Below are 20,659 nucleotides of genomic sequence, written 5' to 3' on the forward strand. Positions count from 1 at the left end.
CAAATTATCAATTCAATGACACGATAGCAATATAATATGTATGCCTAAGTAAAGTGATCGTTATAAAGTTAAATGTAGGTCAAATCAAGTTTTAATTAAGATGCCTAGGCTTGAAAATTGAAAGCATATTATTATTATCTTTTCACTTCTCGAAATAGTTCAAGTGTAAATTAAATATTTATAACACCCCCGCCAAGTGAAGGTTACAGTAATAACTAGAAAATAGCTGATAACTTTCAAACGGCTGAACCGATTTTCTTGGATTATAGCTAAGAACACTCTCGATCAAGCCACCTTTCACACAAAAAAAAACTAAATTAAAATCGGTTTATTAGTTTAGGAGCTACGATGCCACAGACAGATACACAGATAAACACGTCAAACTTATAACACTCCTCTTTTTGGGTCGGGGGTTAGTAAAACAAAGCTACTGTTGTTTTGTACTGCGTTTGTTTATGTGCTTTCGTTTCTGTATATCTTCTAAACTTCGAAGTGGATTTTGATATTTCATAGAGGTTTATACCTACCTATGCAAACTGATTAGGATTCCTCACCGCAAAGGGCCGTACCTAGTTATAGCCGGTTAAAACTAGGTGCAACCGCACTTCGGCTTTCAGCTGTGACATGTAATTTGGCAGATTAACATGAATCAGGTAGCAATTTTTTTACCATGGAAAACAGTGCATTGAGCATTGTGTTGACTTCCTAGTTTTCCCAACAATGAAAAGAATACTTCGACAACGTCACAAAGTAGGTAGGAATGTTAACCAAACAGTTTCATCGACAAGAAAAAAGAAAATACGGCGCTCCAAGACCTTTTAAATTACTCTGGTAAATCGTTTTCTATTTCCAGCATTCAGAGGGTATATAAAGGCTTGGTTAGTTACAACGCGCGACGTCATCATGACAACCGGACGTCAACCAGTTGCCTGTATTTTCTGTACTAGCAAAGGCACGGTACCTTTTACATAAGTATTATGTATAATAATAAATAATAAGTTTGAATATAGGAGCTAATCTTCTAAACTACTGATCCGATCCGAAAAATACTTTCACAGATAGATAGCTATATTATTCCCGAGTGCTATAGAGTATAGACTATGAATAATAGGTAAGTATTGCGTACCAAATCGCGGGCAAAAGCTATTAAAATGTAAATGTCATGCACCGGCATCAATTCGGCTTCTAAACACAGTGTGAGTACACTGTGCCTAGAAGACGAACTGTACTCGCACTGCAGCTTAATACAGTTATCTAACTTTAAGAAGTCACGTTGGATACGTCACCGTCGCGCGATCTTTGTCCAAGCCTTTATGAGTTCGACCGTAAATTTTGACTGTCTAACAATTGCGAAAAGAGTTCGAGTATTGAGTGGAGGTCTTTTCTGTAGACATCTTTCGATCGCTTGGTGGGTTTTAAGTTTTGTTTCTAACAGCTAAAGAACTGTATGTAGGTAGTTGCACAAAATGTCCTTTAACAGGGCTCTCTCCGTCACTCGTTTCATACCATTTCATACAATCGTAGTTCCAATTTCATTTGAATATTAAGCAACCAAAGTCCATGAAATTTTGCAGACATATTCTAGAAACTAATATCTGTGTCTGTGGTGTTTTAGATTTTTCTAAAAATATGTAGTTTTAAAATTACAGGGGCTCAAAGATTTGTATGAAAATTTTAAGACCGCGTAACTTTGAAACCGAATATTTTAACAGAAATCTGGAAAACCACAGACATAGATATTAATTTCTAGAATATGTCTGCATCATGGACTTTGGTTGCTTAGTATTCAAATGAAATTGGAACTACGATTGTATGAAATGGTATGAAACGAGTGACGGAGAGAGCCCTCTTAAAAGTAAAAGGATACAAAAATACTTTTGTGACCTAATTTTTTTTTGCGTTAATCATTCGCGTAATCTATATTTATATTTATATATATTGACTGTCATCCATGTAAAACTAAAACCTTAAAGAGCTTCTAGATCCAAAGGTTTAGAAGCTTAAGCTTAAAGATTTGCATGTAGGTTCTTTTTATTATGTAGTTGGCGTCAAGAAAGGATTTTGACAAAATGTCAATGGCATGTTAAAAAACTTAAATCCACTCGAGCAAGTCGAGCGATAGTTGTTTATTAATTTTTTAAATGATTTTTATCTAGCAGAGATGTTGCACTATTATTTTTGACAAAAAGATGATTATATTGAAGGAAACGATTCCAACATAAAAATGTGATTGCGTTTTCTGCTATTGCATGTCATAAGAAAATAAGAAACAAAACAACCTAAATAATAACAGTCATAATATTACGAATAATTTCCTTGATGTTAAACATTTGGGCGGTCATAAAATTAACTGTTGCCTAAATGTTTAATTGTATTGCGTAGACCTATTTACGTTTCGTACTACGGTAACTTTAAACGAGTTTCAAACACACTCACAGGGTTTACGATCAGTGTAAATGCTACATACGGCGTTTTGTGTTTACGACAAGAAACCCGAAAGTTACATTGATTGCGGTTTAAAGATAAACTCAGAAACTTAATGAGACTTTTCAGTTAAAGTTCTTTTTAAGGTTTCGTACCCGAAAGGTGTTAATGGGACCCTAATTACTAAGCCTCCGCTATCCGTTCGTCTGTCCGTCCATCTGTCAGCGGGCTGTATCTCATGAACCGTAATAGGTAGAGAGTTGAAATAGTCATAATTTTCACAAAGAGTTTATTTTTTTCTATTGCTGCCTTAACAAGTATGATAAAAATGTCACAAGTATAAATTAAAAATTTATATCACCCCCGACAAGTGAGGGTTACAGTAACTAGAAAAGATCTGATAACTTTCAAACAGCTGAATCAATTTTCTTGGATTAGAGCTAAGAACACTATTGATCAAGCCACCTTTCAAACAAAAGAAACTAAACTAAAATCGGTTCATTAGTTCGGAGCTACGATGCCACAAACAGATACACAGATACACACGTCAAACTTATAACACCCCTCTTTTTGGGTCGGGGGTTAAAAACAGAATGCAAATTAAAAAAAAAAACTAAAAAGTACAATATTATCTTGTATGATATTACGGATTCCTTAGTGTACGATTCTGACTCGCATTTGACAGTTTTTTTTTTACTTATTAATAATATGTTACTGTAAAAGCGCGAACTATGGTATATCTTAGAATTTACCATCAAACTGCTTCAGCAATGCACAGAATCGCAAATCTAGGGGTATAGGTATTAGAATTCAGTTAATAGTTTTTGTAAACCGTAGTTGATATTATTTCGAAACAATGAGTTCTTAGCCAAGAGAATACACTGAGTAGGCATGAATACGACATCAAAGTCATATATCACCATCAAATCGAGGCAGGTTCCTTTGCCCAGTCACTACATATTGTAGTAGAGATGGTCACTAATGCTACATGCTACTTTTAAATTATTTTTATATCGTGAATATATTTTGTTCTTCATACTGATTTCTCAGGTGGTTTTTCACACAGAGTTATTTTTCAATTTTCGCACAATACAATAGTGACATTTGTCTTTCTAACCACAGATAATATTATATGTATGTGAGTGTTCTCACTCGCACACTCTTTTTAGTATCTTAGCTCGGGTCGATCACCATGAAATTTGAAAAAATAACAGTCTACTGTAAATAAGGTAGCAAGTATTACATGAAAATGCTTGTCTTGGCATGTATTAGGAGAGTGTGACCAAGAACTTTCTGACTTGGTTATTCCTTCACCTTTGTACCTCGTATATATACCCGTACGTAATCGAAATTCCACGGTTACGTACAAAGCGATTTGCCTCCTCATTTCTAGTTCAAACCGCTAGAATATGGAATGCCCTTCCAGCATTAATTTTCTTTTAATTTTAATAATTATGAGTACCTTCAATCTCAAGAGTGAATAATATGCATCTTCTAGGCAAGCGCGCTCCATCTTAAGCTGCATCACCACTTGCCAGCAGATTTGATTGCAGCTATGTGCTAGTCTACAAATTTAAAAAAAAACGTGATTTTTCACATGCTACCTGTTAAATGGTCCATCTCTATTACGTAGACGGTAAACATAAGATAATGTAATTTAACCCTTGGGAAATTCATCCGCGCTTCCCGTGTACTACCGCTGTACCTGCTATTTACTATCTGAATTTTTTACGAACACACTGTCCATCAGAGTGATTAATTTTCCACGCAAGTGAGTATGCGTGGGCGATTGAATTACCTGCCTAACTATTATAGCTGTTATTAACCACCAATTCAAGAAATAATAATCGTTCTGTCTGTTTCGACAAATGACTCAGCGACATAGATAGATAGGTACGGTACGCCTAGCAACTTACGCTGAAATCTATAGAGTGCACTTTGACTTATAGTGATACGACACTTTACTTAAGACTTAACTTACGACACTAATGTAGACACTTTTGGAAGTAGGTACATTTACCATGGAAAAGCTGTCAAATATAGTTCATTAATTAGGTAAACTACTTACGTGAGTAAAACTTACAGGTTAAATCGTGGCCATAGACTGTCCTATGTTGACAATAAGGAGTTCCTACGTTTCCTACGATTTTTAAAAAGCCTAAATCCCCACCAAAGACGTCACGCCATCCTTTATTTGGTTCAAAGGTACATACCAGAAAACAATATAGGTTATTTTTCGGAAAATCCCACAGATTTTTGAAAAACTGAAACTTATGCGGATGTAGTCACGGTTATTATCTAGTAATACTTTAAATAATACGCTAGCGTATTTTATACAAAAATAATAATAAAGTATCGTTCCCACAATTCCTAACGGTTCACATCAATTGGTTAAATTGTATAGCAAACTATCGGGAGTAATGGTCATATTTTCGCGGAAAAAAATAAACAAATCTCTATGGCTTTGGCTGGCTTTGTTCCAAATGTACAAAGCCACCTCGACCCAATTCTCTACACTTTATTCCCGCAGAGCTTTGGCGAACGCTCGTAGGACATTCCTTATAACACTTACTGAAAATCAAATCTCACATGTACGGAAGTCGGAGAGTGGTTGAAAAGTCACGTTCAATATATTGACTCCGGAAATCTTTCGACTAAAATTTACCGTCTTAGGAAATTAGAAAAGAAATAAGAAAGCGAAGCAAAATTAAAGAAAATAGAAAAAGAAGTAAGAAAATTATTTGATGTAAAAAGAGATCTACGCCAAGCACTCAGCAAGCCAAGCAATAACAGAGTTGTAAAGTTGTATATTAATATTATTTCACAGCAGTATAACATCAATTTCCGCGTTTTTAAATACAAGTGGTATTTTTGGTTCTTATTTTGCATTTAACAATGTAGGTAGTTGTTCTTAAAAGTAAGAAACAAAATCCAAATCTGAATTTGTCTACGTCCAATGTTACGAGTGAGACGTGTCCACCAAAGTGGAGATGGATGGAGTTATGTTTAGCAGGCTAATCATATTATTACTAGATCAAGTGAAAAAGGTATCACGTTATAAACATCACTTCACTCCACTTAAGTGGATATCGGGCCCTAATATCGCCACTAACTTTGTAATTTAGTTTACTTTGCACTTTTGAAAGAAAGCTTTTTTATACTAAGTTTAACAAAGTACTTTTTGCCTTGCTAAGTAAAACAAAAACTGCCGGACTCTTGGGTGGAAATGAATCTGAGAATTTGTCGAAATAATATAATTTCTGGGGACAGTTTGAAAAGTTTGCGCAAAGAACTTTTGTCTCGTGAGGAGGGCCAAGGTTTATTGAAATTCTTTCGTTTTGCTGATTTGAATGGCATCCTTATTAAGCAGTGTTCGAGTATTTTCCTCTTTTATTAAGTTTTTTTTCCCATTATTCACGAGGATGATTAACCTGAACCTTTATTATTGTTAATATTGGTATTTTTCAGTTTATTTTGAAACCAAGATATAAGGTGGATATAATGGAAATGTGGCTTCAATTTCAGTCTCGAATGTGTTTCATTACCGTTACCTACGTCATTACCTACGTCATTAGACACTTTCACCATTGAATTAAAACTCTTGCGATCTCACTTTGACCAACCGGCCAAAGCAAACCAAAGGCGGGCTCCCTCGAGGAGTAACCTAAGTGCATTGGGGTTGTGGTATTGCTACTCACCTACAGCATGCGAAAGCTGCTCTGAATATTATTACTAGCGAACTCACCCTGGCTTTGACGGGTGACCTTAAGTACCTACCTATTTTATGAATTAAGCATAAAGTTACAAACCTTTGAAATGTTATAAATAATGTCAATAACTGGTTTTAAGCGTTCACTTCGTAGTTTTGAAGTTGTAAGCGAACACACAGATAAACGTGGATTTAAGGAATGCGTTTTTATAAATCTATTTAAGTGCATATTAATTTAAAGATTTATCGCACTACATTTGAACTGAAATTTTAGTTAGTAAGCTCACGGTTTGCTTAAGAGGGGTCTGCAAAATTTCATGAACTTTGGTTGCTTAATATTCAAATGAAATTGAAACTACGATTGTGTGAAGCGAGTGACGGAGAGAGCCCTGTTAAGGGGTGGTCTGACTATTAAGTATTACGTAACATCAAGTGCTTTATACCGGAACATTGAAGAAGACAGCCTTTGTTAAAACTAGGTTAGTTCCCGACGTGTTCCTACTAGTATTTATCTACGTTTAGTAATTGAAACCCATTGTTGAAACCGCTTTGGAATTGTGCTATTGAATTACCTATTTGAAGATTAAGTTTACTTATACCTTCGACGGAATGAAGACGTTCTGTGGGACGTTGTGTGGGTAACTTTATATATATTTGTCAGCATTTTTCTCTGGAAACTGCTTAGCCAATTTCTATTATGCTTTTTGCATTACATAAATATTGCCTAAGGGTTCTAATTAATAAAAAATCTTCACAGGTAACTTTTAAGATGACAGTAAAACTTATTGTTATTGAATAAGTATCTTTTTGTGTTGAGCAAATTCAAATCCTACTTTAGTCCAGCACAAAGGAAAGTTTCGTCTGAAAGCTTTGAATATAAAACGCAACCTAAATATGTAGGTATAGGTACAATTATTATTAAAAGGTTAACGTCACATCAAGTTAAGGAAGAATAACACTTTGCGTAGGTAATAGTCATTCTTTAACTATTTTAAGATACAGAAATTAAGTCCTAAACTCATAAGAAGATTATGATTTTTCGTAAAGGCTTGGGAAGACGTAACGTGCAACGTCAGTAGCAAGGCAGCAAGCCCTAATTCGCACGAGCGTTAAAAAAGCGTTGCGTTAAAACCCGGCGTTGCGCTGAAAATACAAAGTGCGCGTTAAAAAAACGTTGACGTGTGAACAGATACTTGGATACTTTTTTAACGGGCGTTAAAAAAGCTCTCGTGCGAATCAGGCCTATGTCACACTGAATGTTTGAACGATTTGCAATACAAGGCTGTTCAAAACACGTTACTCTTACGATAATGGTGTGCAAACCAGCAGTGTATACCTATGTGAACACCTTCAAACAGTTCCTTGTATTAATTACTACTTCTAAAAACTGGCTGGGTATGTCCCCATTGCACGTCGCGTATGTACAAACTTTAAATGGAATAATACATTAAAAATCGTAATGGAAACACATTTTTATATAATAAAAAATCGCTAGAGCTTTGTCTGGCTTCATTCCAAATGTAACATTCCGCCCCAGTTCGCTGTGGGCTTTGCCATCAAACTTTGGTGAACGATAACGCAACGTTTCCTATACTAGCTGAAAACCAAATGTCACACAAACTGTAACGGTTCGTTCAAAAGTCACGTCCGTAAAAGTGTAGGAGACGCAAAAATATTCAATCGCCAAATATTTGTTGAATGCATTGGTCATTTTGGCAGTTTTTGTATAGTGAACCTGTCAAATTTTTCCTTCTGTTATCTAAAGATTAAAAAATACTTCAATACACTCCTTACTCTCATTTAAACTACAGTTCCAACACAATCAGTACGACATAAAATCTCTCGCGCACTTTAAATAGCTTGGAAGATGAAAAAGTGGCGAAAAAGCGATTTTTCGCGACTTTTTGATCGATAAAGTAAATGTAGCAGTAGCAGCATTGTGGCAGTAGTGGCGTTTGGACTGCTGACTAATGTTCTAAAAGGGCCAACATGAAATAAACACGTTGATGTATGTTGATACATATTTGTGCAACTTCGTCTGCATAAATTTCAATTTTTAAAAACTAATTCAACGAATTCAAGTCTAATTAATTAATCTCTCAAAAATCACGTTCATCCGTTGCTCCATTGCGACGTGATTGAAGGACAAATGAATAAACAAACATACTAAAATTAGTAGAATTAGGTTTATTTTACTACATTTAGATCTAATTAAAGCGAACGCGTGCTTGATTTAGTTCTCTCTTCGTTAAGGCTCTTCAGATGTCTATAGCACTAATTGATTAACGAAACCTCAAACAAACTAAGTATATCGCGTGGTTGCAATGTCACGTTTTGTAAATTGAAGATGGCTTAGTTAATTTTACTGCAGCCCAAGTACAGTCAACGCGACAATGTTTTTTGGTGATGTTTTTTATCGACAAAGGATTGCAAAAGCCGACGAATCTCTTCGACGAATCGATTCGTCGTTGTCGAACTGATTGTTTTATCGGCCGAAAGTCGATTACAAAAGTTATTTGACATTGCTACAATTTCAGTTATAATTATGACATTACTACAATTTCAAATTTATAATTAGCTAAATTGGTGGTATTATTGCTTGCAATGCAATTGCTTGCTAACAATGCATTGATACCCACAATAGCGATGGAGTGTAATCCAGTCAAACGTGATTGCAATAGTAACACTGTGGCTGTCATTTTACCGCAATCGAGCCTTAGTCTCCGCCGATCAGTTAAAGCAACCATGTTACCACATCAAACAATCCACGCTGATCGATGACATCGATCAATGTCTGTCCAATATAATATGTGGTAACACCGTTAATTAAGCTAAAATGACAGTCCTAAAATTCCACACAAATTATAATAGAACAATACAAAGTGCGTTTAGTCCACACACTCATCCTTTAATTAGTATTGACAATTCAGATTCGCCAAATATGCAAATATAAATATTAAAATAATATATATATAACACTGTCATTAATTTGGTGAACGTGACTTTTCGACTTACTCATTTAACTCGTATGAAATAATTTTCACTAATTGCAATACAAATTGTACAGTAAGTTCTGTTTTCAGAGAACAAGCTTATTATTTTTTATGTATAGCTCCTTTTAACAATACAAACTTTGCTAAAGAATATTACGAGTAAGTTGCTATCACGATTCCTAAGATAAAGTTTTCTTTTAAGCTCGTCGTAACAAATACAGCTAGTGTGATATTTGAACTTTTGTGCTGTTTTTATAAGAACATGATTGACTTAATATTGAAAATTGAATAGGGTCTTGGACTGTACTAATAAAATGATTGATGTGGTGTTATGTATAGCGGTAGTTTATGGGGCTAGAATTCATTATTAAAAAGAATAACTAAATAAAAATTATGATTTACATTCAAGACTGAATTTTTTAATTAATTATTATCAATTAGAGAAAGTTCTTGAGGACGAGGTCCAATGCGTTCATTTTAATCATAATAATAAATTATGTGTACTGCTTTCAAAAAAAATTCACGACGCACTGTATGTCGCAACAACCAAGATATAAAGACATGACTTTGTTCGGGAAAAGTTCGAGAACAATGAGTCACGGCTCGTATGCCTCAATGTGTATTACGACACTCACTTAGGAATATATCCTCTAACAAAAGATTTTTTATAAATGCAAGGTCGTGCAGTCAAGGTGGACTGCGCTTTAACAATGCATATTTACTTTCCTTTTAAAGATACCCAAGTTTTACTTGTCGTGAAAGTTTAATGAGGCTTCCAAGCGCTTATGTAGGTAAGTGTCTAAAAATAAACGTGTCTGATGTTGTATACTAACAAGGATAGGAAGGCCGAAAATAAACGTCTTGACTCTTGAGCGTTTTCATTCCTTCTTTTTACCCGACTGCGGCAAAGCCAAAAGGAAGGATTATGATTTTAGCAGTGTATGTATGTATGTATGCATGTATGTTTGTATCCAGATTCTGTGTGTTCCACCGTAGCGCCTAAACTACTGGGCCGATTTTGATGAATGAGGTATCAATCGATTCGTAAAGGTCCGCGTGACATAGGCTACATTTTATACGAAAAAATTGGCCTAACGGATGTTACATGAAAAAAAGTGGGGGTGTCCAAATTTTTTTTTGCTATTGTATTGAGTGGGATGTCAAATGAAAGAGGAGAAAATTCTGAGTTCATAAATATACACTTAAATGTACATCAACATTCAAATAAACCAAGCGACAGAAAAACAATTTCACTATATAATATTTATATTATTAATATAGCGTTAATAAGACGATCGCAGTCGGGTTTTAGTTTTCAAATTTATCTTGTCGCTATAAGATGTTACTTGTAGTTAGAAACTCTATATACATAAGCTGGCTTACATAACAATAAGGAGCAAAGAAAGTTTTGGATGACAATAAAACTAAGCATATTTTGTTAATGATAGGCAACTCCTCGAGTTCTTTTATACAAAACTTTTGCGAGGTTATTTGATGAAAAGTGTACCTAGGAATTATTCAACTTTTTTATTAATACCCTCCTACTTATTTTCGTTTTATTAAAAAAGAAATAAGCCTATGTATGCCCAGGGGTGCGGTGATAGCCTAGTGGAAGAATACGTCCGCGTCAGCCTCTTATGTGGGGGTCGGGGGTTCGATTCTGGGGACTTTTTGGAGCTATGTGCGTTCTAATCGTGAGGAAACCTACATGCCTGAGAGTTGTGGAGTCTGCCGATCCACACTTGGCCAGAGTGGTTGACTATGGCGAAATCCTTTTCATTCTGCGAAGAGACCTATGCTCAGTTGTGAACCGGCGATGAGCTGATGATGATGAATTAATGCTCAGGTAACAAAGATCTAAATACGTTTTTTTGAAGAGAATCAGAAGAGAGTTACAAATCAAGTTCAAATAATATCTATCTCTGCAATTGACATAAGTATTACAAAGTATGTCCTCGATCCAACTGATCAAACCCGATTAGCCCAGATTTAAAATCGAATGGATTCCCGAACTTTAAAGCCTTGGGCAGACAAAACGCGCAGCCTAAATCGGCTCGTAGATGTTGCTATACAAAATTGTATGCGATAACACTGTAGAAAATGAGTAAAAGTAAACTTCCATGGGTTTCAGCTGATGTAACGGACGCGTCATGGTCTACGCACTAATGCTCTAAACACCATGACAATGTATAATATATACATTTTCATATAGCATTTTGTACTGTCACCAGTGTCGGGTCAGCCGCGGCGCGTCCGTAGCACGTGTCAGTCGCTTAGGCCATAGTCCACACCACACGGAAGTCTACATTTAAATGCTGCAGTCACGCTTCCTTGTGTGACGTGCTTGATAAAGTACTTCAAGAAGCCGCTTTGAATGTTCCTGTCGCGCCTCACTGCCGATGCGCGTTGTTTTTGGCCAAACCTTTAACTCCGCATTTCAATTCAACAAAGGTCACCAATATTGCTTTTGTGATCGTTTAAATTTAACGATGCCGATTCTTGAAGCTACGTGATAACGGTCTTAGTACTTACATAGATAACAGAAAATAGAGATAGTGTCAGATCTTATTATATTATTATATTGAGTGACTGGCTGATGCTCGCGACTTCGTTCGCGTGGATATAGGTTTTTTGAAAATCCCGTAGGAATCCTTTAATTTTACGGAATAAAAGTAGCCTTTGTGCTCTTCAAGGGTATAATCTATCTGCATTCGACATTTCAACCAAATACATCCAGTAGTTTTTGCGTGAAGGAGTAACAAACATACACACACACACACACACAAACTTTCGCCTTTAAATAACATTCGTGTGTTAGTGTGATTTTTGTGATTGTACAATTGTTGGAAGTGAAATAAATTAATAAGTTGTACCAAGAAAGCGATATGCTCTGCCACCAACCACAACGCCGTGTGGTAGAGATGCGGAAAAAACACACTTTACGCAAGTTCCGACACCGCAGCATCCGAGATATTGACTCCACAACGCAAACTGTTGGAAAGTTTTATCTGGTTTAGCGGATTAAAGCAAGATAAGCTTGTTATTCCTTGTGTTACACAAAATAATCGTAACACATCGTAAGCCTTCATTACGCCCACCCGCGCCGACAAGGCATACATTTCAAATGCAGGGCATATCAAAATTCAACTAAGAGTGGGATTACGTTTGAATCATGTATGAGATGTTGCGAATTATATAAACCTTTCAAGTAATAAAGTGAAAAGTTATTTTTCCTTTCTGACTGATTGAATACCATCATCGTCATTATCATTCTGTATCAACAAATAGACGCCATTGCTGAGACTTCCATACGCCACGGCCTTACACCGCCTGAATACAGCGGCTCCCCGCGAATCGTTTGATGACGTTTGTTCACCTAGTGGTAAGTCTTCTAACGCTGCGATTTCCGGTGCGAGATCGTATTCTTGCATCTTGAGACCCCAACGTCTACCGATAGACGATTGAATATATTACTGGTCAATAATAATAATTATAGCCCTAGTTAAAATTGTTTAGGACTAATTTAATTTTTGAATACCGTCTGAATGTTCATATGTTGTGTTTCAAAACATATGAACATATGTGTGAAATATTTAAGATCCAGTTGTGACAGTCGATTAAAGTCACGTCATGTTAAACTTTGACGGTCAATTAAAAGAAAATGGTTCGCACAAGTCAGGGTTTGTTACAGACACAAACAATTCTAAATAATACCGTCCAGGTATAATCTTAATCATAGAGGCATGAATAAAGGTACCGAATTGTGCAAGTCACTCACTTTTTAATGGTGGTCGGTAATCACAGCGTTAATTTAACCGCATGTGATACAACTAGACCTTAGAGCACAAGCATACGATAAGAAAAAAACCACTTCAATTCACGCCAATATTTTTAGAGGGCAGCGAATGTTGGTGACTAAACTCAAACATTCTTTATTTGCTCTTCCCGGTCAAAAACTGTTGCGAAAATTGAAAGCTTTGTCCAAATGCAATAGGAATGTTTGCTTTGAGCTAGCCGTGGAGTGACATGTTGTTGCGAAAAATGCGCGTAACAAGTTTATGTACAACACTAGCTGATGCTCGCGACTTCGTTCCCGTGGATATAGGTTTTGAAAAATCCCGTGGGAACTCATTGGTTTCCGGGATAAAAAGTAGCCTATGTATTAATCCAGGGTATAGTCTATCTCTATTCCAAATTCCAACCAAATCTGTTCAGTAGTTTTTGCCTGAAAGAGTAACTAACATCCATTCATACATACAAACTTCTGCGTTTATTAATATTATTATTATTAAGAAGGATATTTAGTTTGATTTGTAATTCTAGATGCCCGCGACTTCGCTCGCGTGGTTTTAGGTTTTTCAAAATCCCATGATTTTCCGGATAATCCAGGATATTATCTATCTCCATTCCAAATTTCAGCCAAATACGTCCAGTAGTTTTTTGCGTTAAAGAGTAACTAACACCCATCCATACATACAAACTTCCGCGTTTATGAATATTATTATTTTTAAGAAGGATATTTAGTTTGATTTGTAAGTCTAGTTCGAAAAAATTGAACTACAATATTGCTTCACATTCATCTGTTTGTATTGAAAATATAAATAGAAGTGTAGAGATAGTTGTACATTGATTTCAGATAATGCGACGAATGCTCCAGTTTTTTCTAGTGAACAGATTCTCAAAGAGCTTCACAATTGAATTTTGTTCACTCCGATACCACTTGGTATTACGTGCACTCCTCATGCTTGATACATTGCATGCTTTTCTAACCTAAGCTGCAAGAAATAGGATCCATCGATTTTGAAATTGACAATGATTGTAGTTACAAGTGTAAATTAAAAATGTATAACACCCCGGACAAGTGAAGGTTAAACCGATTTTCTTGGATTATAGCTAAGAACACTCTCGATGAAGCCACCTTTCAAACAAAAAAAAACTAAATTAAAATCGGTTCATTCGTTTAGACGCTACGATGCCACAGACAGATACACAGATACACACGTCAAACTTATAACACCCCTCTTTTTGGGTCGGTGGTTAAAAATGGCAGCGTTTAGCTCACAAGTTTTACGTTAGAATTTTTTTATTTATACAGAACTAGGGATTGCCCACGGCTTCGCCCGCGTGGATTTCGATTTTTTTTAATCCCGTAGGAACTTTTCCGGGATAAAAAGTAGCCTATGTCCTTCTCCGGGATGTATCCCAAGTCTGTACAATGATTTTTTGGGTCTGGGGTTAAAAATAGCAGCGTTTAGCTCACAAGTCTTACGTTAGTATTTTATTTATTTATACAGAATTAATAATATTTTTCCACCAGATGTTTAATAATGGTAGCTTATAGACAGGCATATTAGCTAATAAATCATTTATATAATATAGTAATGCTTGCGCTAATGAATTGTCGATACTAATAAATATGGAAATCAGATTTCCTTATAATATTTATAGGGAAATTTAATTTTCTATAACAGTAATCTTATTTCATAATGGATAGTTAGAATATCACAAATTATTATCCGTCTCATTGGACCTTCAATTAATAATAATTTTATAACATTAAAGACCATTAATTTTGAGTTCAGATCCCCTAATCGAATATTAATTTGAGTAATTGAGGTCATTTAGATTTCCACTGAGGTTTGAATGAATTTGGTATTAAATTTGTACTTGACATACTTCGTCATTTTGCTATATTTTTGATATTAATTCTAAGAATTTTGTAGAGGTCAAGTAGAGTATGATTTTGCAGATGAAAATAATATCAGGCAATTTGCCTTCTTGCTTTGATCGCTGTTTGTTTCCCAGTAAACTGAAAGAAATGAGTAGTTCTACAACTGGATGGCCATTATTTTGTGGTGAAAGACAGGCAGATTTACTTTTTCTATGACATGTACAGTGTACCAGACTTTCAACCAGCAGGGAGCAGTGGCGAATGCTCGTGAGGCGCTTAACATCTGCGCTCAAAGATGGTGTTACCACGAAGAAGACGATATTTAAATAACGGCCTGTTCATACTTAAATCCAGAACTCGTTAAAACAAAAGATGCAAATTGTAGCTGTACCATTGTTGTAGGCACTTGAAATTCATTTATTCCCTTTCCTACGGATTGCGGTCCCTACACTCGTACCTCCTCGTAGCGTCTGTTTTTCGCAGTTTGATTGGAAAAGGTGTTTAAAACACGTCTTTAATAAGATAATGACTTATTCATTCATCTTCAATTTGGTACTTCAAATCGAGAAAAAAAAAAAATTATATTAGAAATCTATCGCTATTCGCCATCTATCGGCAGTTCGCGGGTAGTAGTCGGGTTAGAGTGCTGTTCAACTTTTTAACTTGTACGCCATGTACTTAATTTGAACGCACCTAACGTACCTATGGTATAATAATAATCACTTGAGGAGGCTTACCGATCTGTCAGACAAGTTTTTGACGCGGCAGTGCAAGTACGCCGGCTGACCGACTGCCGCGGTGTACTCTCTCTTCGTGGTGTTGTCGAAGTGTGGCTGCACCATGGTATCTGTGGCGGCAGTGACGTTGTTCACCGCGAAGATGGCGTCAGGGTCCGTGGTGTCGCTGCCGCCGGCCGACAGGCCTGGAAAGACAGAAAAAGGAAATTAAAAAAAAAATCTACATCCATACTAATATTATAAATGCGAAAGTGTGTCCTATCTATCTGTCTGCTACGTTTTCACGGCCCAACCGCTGAAACGATTTTAATGAAATTTGGTACAGACTTGGGGTACATCCCGGGAAAGGACATAGGCTACTTTTTATCCCGGAAAATCGAAGAGTTCCTACAGGATTTAAAAAAAACCGAAATCCACGCGGGCGAGGCCGCGGGCATCCTCTAGTGTGTAGATAATAGGTAGGTACCTAATCTCTTGAACGTATGCGAGGCTGATTTTACTTTCTCTAAAATAGTCAAAAAGGAAAGTGCTATGTTGGCCGTATAAATTAAAGTGAAGTAAAGTGTATGAATATTAGATTGAACATCTCTAAAAATATTTACAACTAAGTATGTATATGATTCCTGTGTAGGTTTCAGTCTTTAAAAGTCAGTCAGGTTTGAGAATTCATTGATTTTCCGGCATAAAAATTCGCTTATATGCATCTCCAAGATACAAGCTATCTCTCTTACTAAGCAGATGAAACCTTTAACGTATCTTCAGCTCTTTAGCTTCGGCGTGGCTTTATCTTTTTTTAAATCTCTTTGATTTTCCAGACTAAAAAGCAGCCTATAATCCGTTCCTAGGATGCAAGCTATTTCTTTTTTATAAATTAACGACAGACACACTTTCGCAAAATGTGCCTACCTATAACATTTTAAAATATCCACAGAGCATAAAAATTTATAAAAATCTATCTCAATTTTGTAGCTTGTTCTTAGATGCTGGAATAAAAGTATCTGTTAACTATCTAAAAGTTACTTAATTCTTAGGAAATAAGCTTGAATTCTTAGCTGACCCTGCTTACTCTTAATAAAATTTTTGTTACAAGCCTAAGTATTTTTTTTTCCAACTCCTAAACACATCCCACAAGGAAGTTGTTGAATTGCATTTGTGGAAAATTGTATCCTCAAAATGGAAGGATATAATGGCAACAATAGATTTCCATCACGTCTACAATCCGCTGGCGACAGGGGCAGCCTTTATGCGGGCGTTCGTTTGAAGACAGTTGTCCTTTGTTGTGCAATCAGCTTTATTGTATTGTTTGTGTTCGAGGTTACTTTGACACTATGACACTGGTGAGTTTATGAAGTAGAAACTTGTGATGTTTATTGAAATCCGCAAGATGATGGCAAGATGTTTCTAATCGCATACCTACTATTGGCGTCACTCAGAAAAGCAGGTATTATTTAAATATTTTTATCGAATTATTGGAATGTCCTCTAAAAAACCAACACAAAAAAAAACACAAGTTTAATGTGTAAGGTTATCCGAGAGTTTTAATCTAAACAAACTAATGCCAAAATAAATAATTTAATTAGAGCGTGATTGCTATCACAACATCTAATTATTCAGTTCACAATCCAAATACCGAAAATATGCGATATCGCTCCGAATCTCGGAAGGAGACTGAATTAAAACCTTCGAAACACCCGTATTTATGCAAGTTCAATCTTGTCGGCCTCCTAGTAACAGATTGTATGACATCGAATGAGCCAAATATCGATTTTATCAAACTACCTGCATTAGATAAATTAATAATTTTATATTATTTTTGACAACTCAAATCAATTTTTAAAAATAACCTTACAGTTCGGCCGTCCTGAATTTAACACGTCCTCGTGTTTCTAATCAATCTTGTCATGTCAGTCGCGGGCTTCCTTGCCCTAAGTCAAATCCAAATCATGGGCTATCCTGCCCTTCGTCAAATCATTAAAACCTACCCTTGAACTGCCGAACTCTCAGTTTTAATATCAAGCCAACAATAAATCCAAACGACTAACTTCTCATTCGATGTATACAAAATCTGAACCACTTATTGCAAATTACTTTCCACTTCACAAAAGACTAAATTCTTAAAAAAAAAACTAAAAATTTTAATCACCAAATCAAACTCAATAAAAATTTTAATCAAATGTGGGTTGTTTACAATAAGATACCAAAGCAAAATTAAGACAACGTGAGACACGTCCCGCTTCTGAATTATTGGCGTCACTCAGAAAAGCAGGTATTATTTAAATATTTTTATCGAATTATTGGAATGTCCTCTAAAAAACCAACACAAAAAAAAACACAAGTTTAATGTGTAAGGTTATCCGAGAGTTTTAATCTAAACAAACTAATGCCAAAATAAATAATTTAATTAGAGCGTGATTGCTATCACAACATCTAATTATTCAGTTCACAATCCAAATACCGAAAATATGCGATATCGCTCCGAATCTCGGAAGGAGACTGAATTAAAACCTTCGAAACACCCGTATTTATGCAAGTTCAATCTTGTCGGCCTCCTAGTAACAGATTGTATGACATCGAATGAGCCAAATATCGATTTTATCAAACTACCTGCATTAGATAAATTAATAATTTTATATTATTTTTGACAACTCAAATCAATTTTTAAAAATAACCTTACACTACTAATACGCTACCAGAGTAAACTACGCTGCAAAAAAAAAGGGGTGTTATAAGTTTGACGTGTGTATCTGTGTATCTGTCTGTGGCATCGTAGCTCCTCAACTAATGAACCGATTTTAATTTAGTTTAGTTTTTTTTTGTTTGAAAAGTGGCTTGATCGAAAATGTTCTCAGCTATAATCCAAGAAAATCGGTTCAGCCGTTTGAAAGTTATCAGCTCTTTTCTAGTTACTGTAACCTTCACTTGTCGGGGGTGTTATAAATTTTTAATTTACACTTGTACCTACCTATGTTGTATACATTTCTTACGCGCTTTTCCATACAAATGTATTTCGCCTATTATTCTATTCCTTGTTTTTCTAGATCTATAATATATTTAGTGCAGGTATAGTTTGCATCCCGGAGACTAACATATGCTACTTTTATCCCGAGAAATCAAAGGCCTTCCACGAGATTATTAAAAAAAAACATAAATAAATCTACGCGCACGAAGCGGCGGACATCATCTAATAATAACATAACTCTACGTTGGTTACCTTACTGTCCCGTGTTGAGCATGAAAAGTCAATCAAATCCAAACTCAGTAGTTGTTTACTTTTTTAATTGCTTATAACGCGTTAATAATTTTAACAAACGATTAAAATGCACATACCTAATGCCTGCTCCGAATTTTCGTAGAACCAACTAAACAACCTTACTACAATAAAAACATAAAGCGGTGCTAAAAAGCAAAACCAATCCAATCAAAATGACGATATCAATACTTCGTTATTATAACGATAGGAAAAATATCAAATTTAGATTTCTTTTTCCTCAAAAAGTCAATGACCTTACAATAAAAACTTAAGTACATAAGAACAAGAGCCACGTAGAAAACATAATTGGAAGGCTCCCGGAGGTTAAATGTCAAGATAAAGGAACGAGAATAGATTAAAATTGGGCGTATTTCATTTGAAGAGGGAGTCACGTAATCTAAAGTATGCATTATGAAATTCTGGCGCATTAGCTCTCTAGTTCACGTTGGCATATTATGCGTTCGGCGAGTCTCAGCCAATTTGTAAATGCTAGCAAACCGCGCCTAGAATTTTCGATGTGGGTATGAAACTTTAATGAATAAAATTGATGACAATATGAGTTTACGGGCGTCGAAAATTGTACGTGAAAATATCCTCTTAACCATGATGGGGGAAATATATCAGCGTTTAAACTATCGTGAGTGATATCCTACTAATATTATAAATGAAAAAGAGTGGATGTTTGGATGTTTGTTACTCAATCACGCAAAAACTACTGAATGGATTTGGCTGAAATTTGTAATGAAGATAGATTATACCCTGGATTAACACATAGGCTACTTTTTATCCCGGAAAATCAAAGAGTTCCTGCGGGATTTAAAAAAACGTAAATGCTGCCTGCACGGACCGCTGTGAGAGGAGGGTGAGTTCAGCTGGCTTTTGTTTGCAGGAGATTTTTTTTTGGTTCTACTATAAACAAAATAAAGTTGAAGCATAGTTGAAGCGATTTTTTTGCCAGATGTCGCATGTAAGAGTCATCTCTTGTCACAAAGATGGCATACTTTATCTAATGTATGAAATATGAACACTGTACTTGATGGTATTGGGTTTGTAAAATTACAATATTCGACAAGCTGACAGCTCATGGACACGCGCGGCAAATAAACGCCAAGTTCATTCACTGAGCGTGTTCGGCCAACGTGAACGGGAGGTTTTCGATAGTAATGAAATACTTTTGTTTATCAGATAGATTTTCGAGCAAGCCTCGTTTGTATACGAAATCCATTTTTTAAATGTCATGCCTTGTTATTGTGAACGCGTTGTATTTATTTTGCATATATTTGGATTCTCAACATCTGTTACCGCGCGATTTTGTGTAGCAGCCATTTAGGTTTCATATACTCATTTATTTGCTTTCAGTACCTATTAGCAAATACAATTTTAATTAGTGCGTTGGTTGATGACGCTTTTTAGGATTCCGTAATAAAACTGTTCCCGGGGCAAGGACATAGGCTACTTTTATCCCGGAAAATTGAAGAGTTCCTACGGAATTTAAAAAAGACCGAAATCCACGCGGGCGAAGCCGCGGGCATCCTCTAGTAATAATAATAATAATAATTAGTCTAAATATCCGTACCAATGATATAAAAGAGAAAAAGTATCTTGATGTCTGTTAGCTTTACATCACCCATCGATTTAACCGATTTGACAGAGACGGGTTTGGTACCTATTTCAACTTTCACAGTCTATTTTGAAAAAGACTAATACGACAGATCGTTGTCTTTCTAGTTTCTAATCGTCGTCATAGTATCGTTTAAACCATCCACAAGTGTAAATTTAAAATTTATAACACCCCCGACAAGTGAAGGTTACAGTAATAACTAGAAAAGAGCTGATAACTTTCAAACGGCTGAACCGATTTTCTTGGATTATAGC

General features: G+C 35.7%; 1 protein-coding gene across 2 annotated transcripts in view; it reads right to left on the reverse strand.

Moving 5' to 3' along the window:
* The window catches only part of LOC123874441 (hemicentin-2-like), a 71,605-nt gene that overhangs the window by 23,505 nt on the left and 27,441 nt on the right, over positions 1-20,659 (reverse strand). For both annotated transcript variants that reach the window (XM_045919769.1, XM_045919768.1), the window contains exon 2: positions 15,535-15,719. In XM_045919769.1, the coding sequence (XP_045775725.1) occupies positions 15,535-15,719 (185 nt within the window). The remainder of the gene's footprint in view (positions 1-15,534; positions 15,720-20,659) is intronic.

The sequence above is a fragment of the Maniola jurtina genome, chromosome 18 (assembly GCF_905333055.1).
Source record: "Maniola jurtina chromosome 18, ilManJurt1.1, whole genome shotgun sequence".
NCBI lineage: Eukaryota > Metazoa > Arthropoda > Insecta > Lepidoptera > Nymphalidae > Maniola > Maniola jurtina.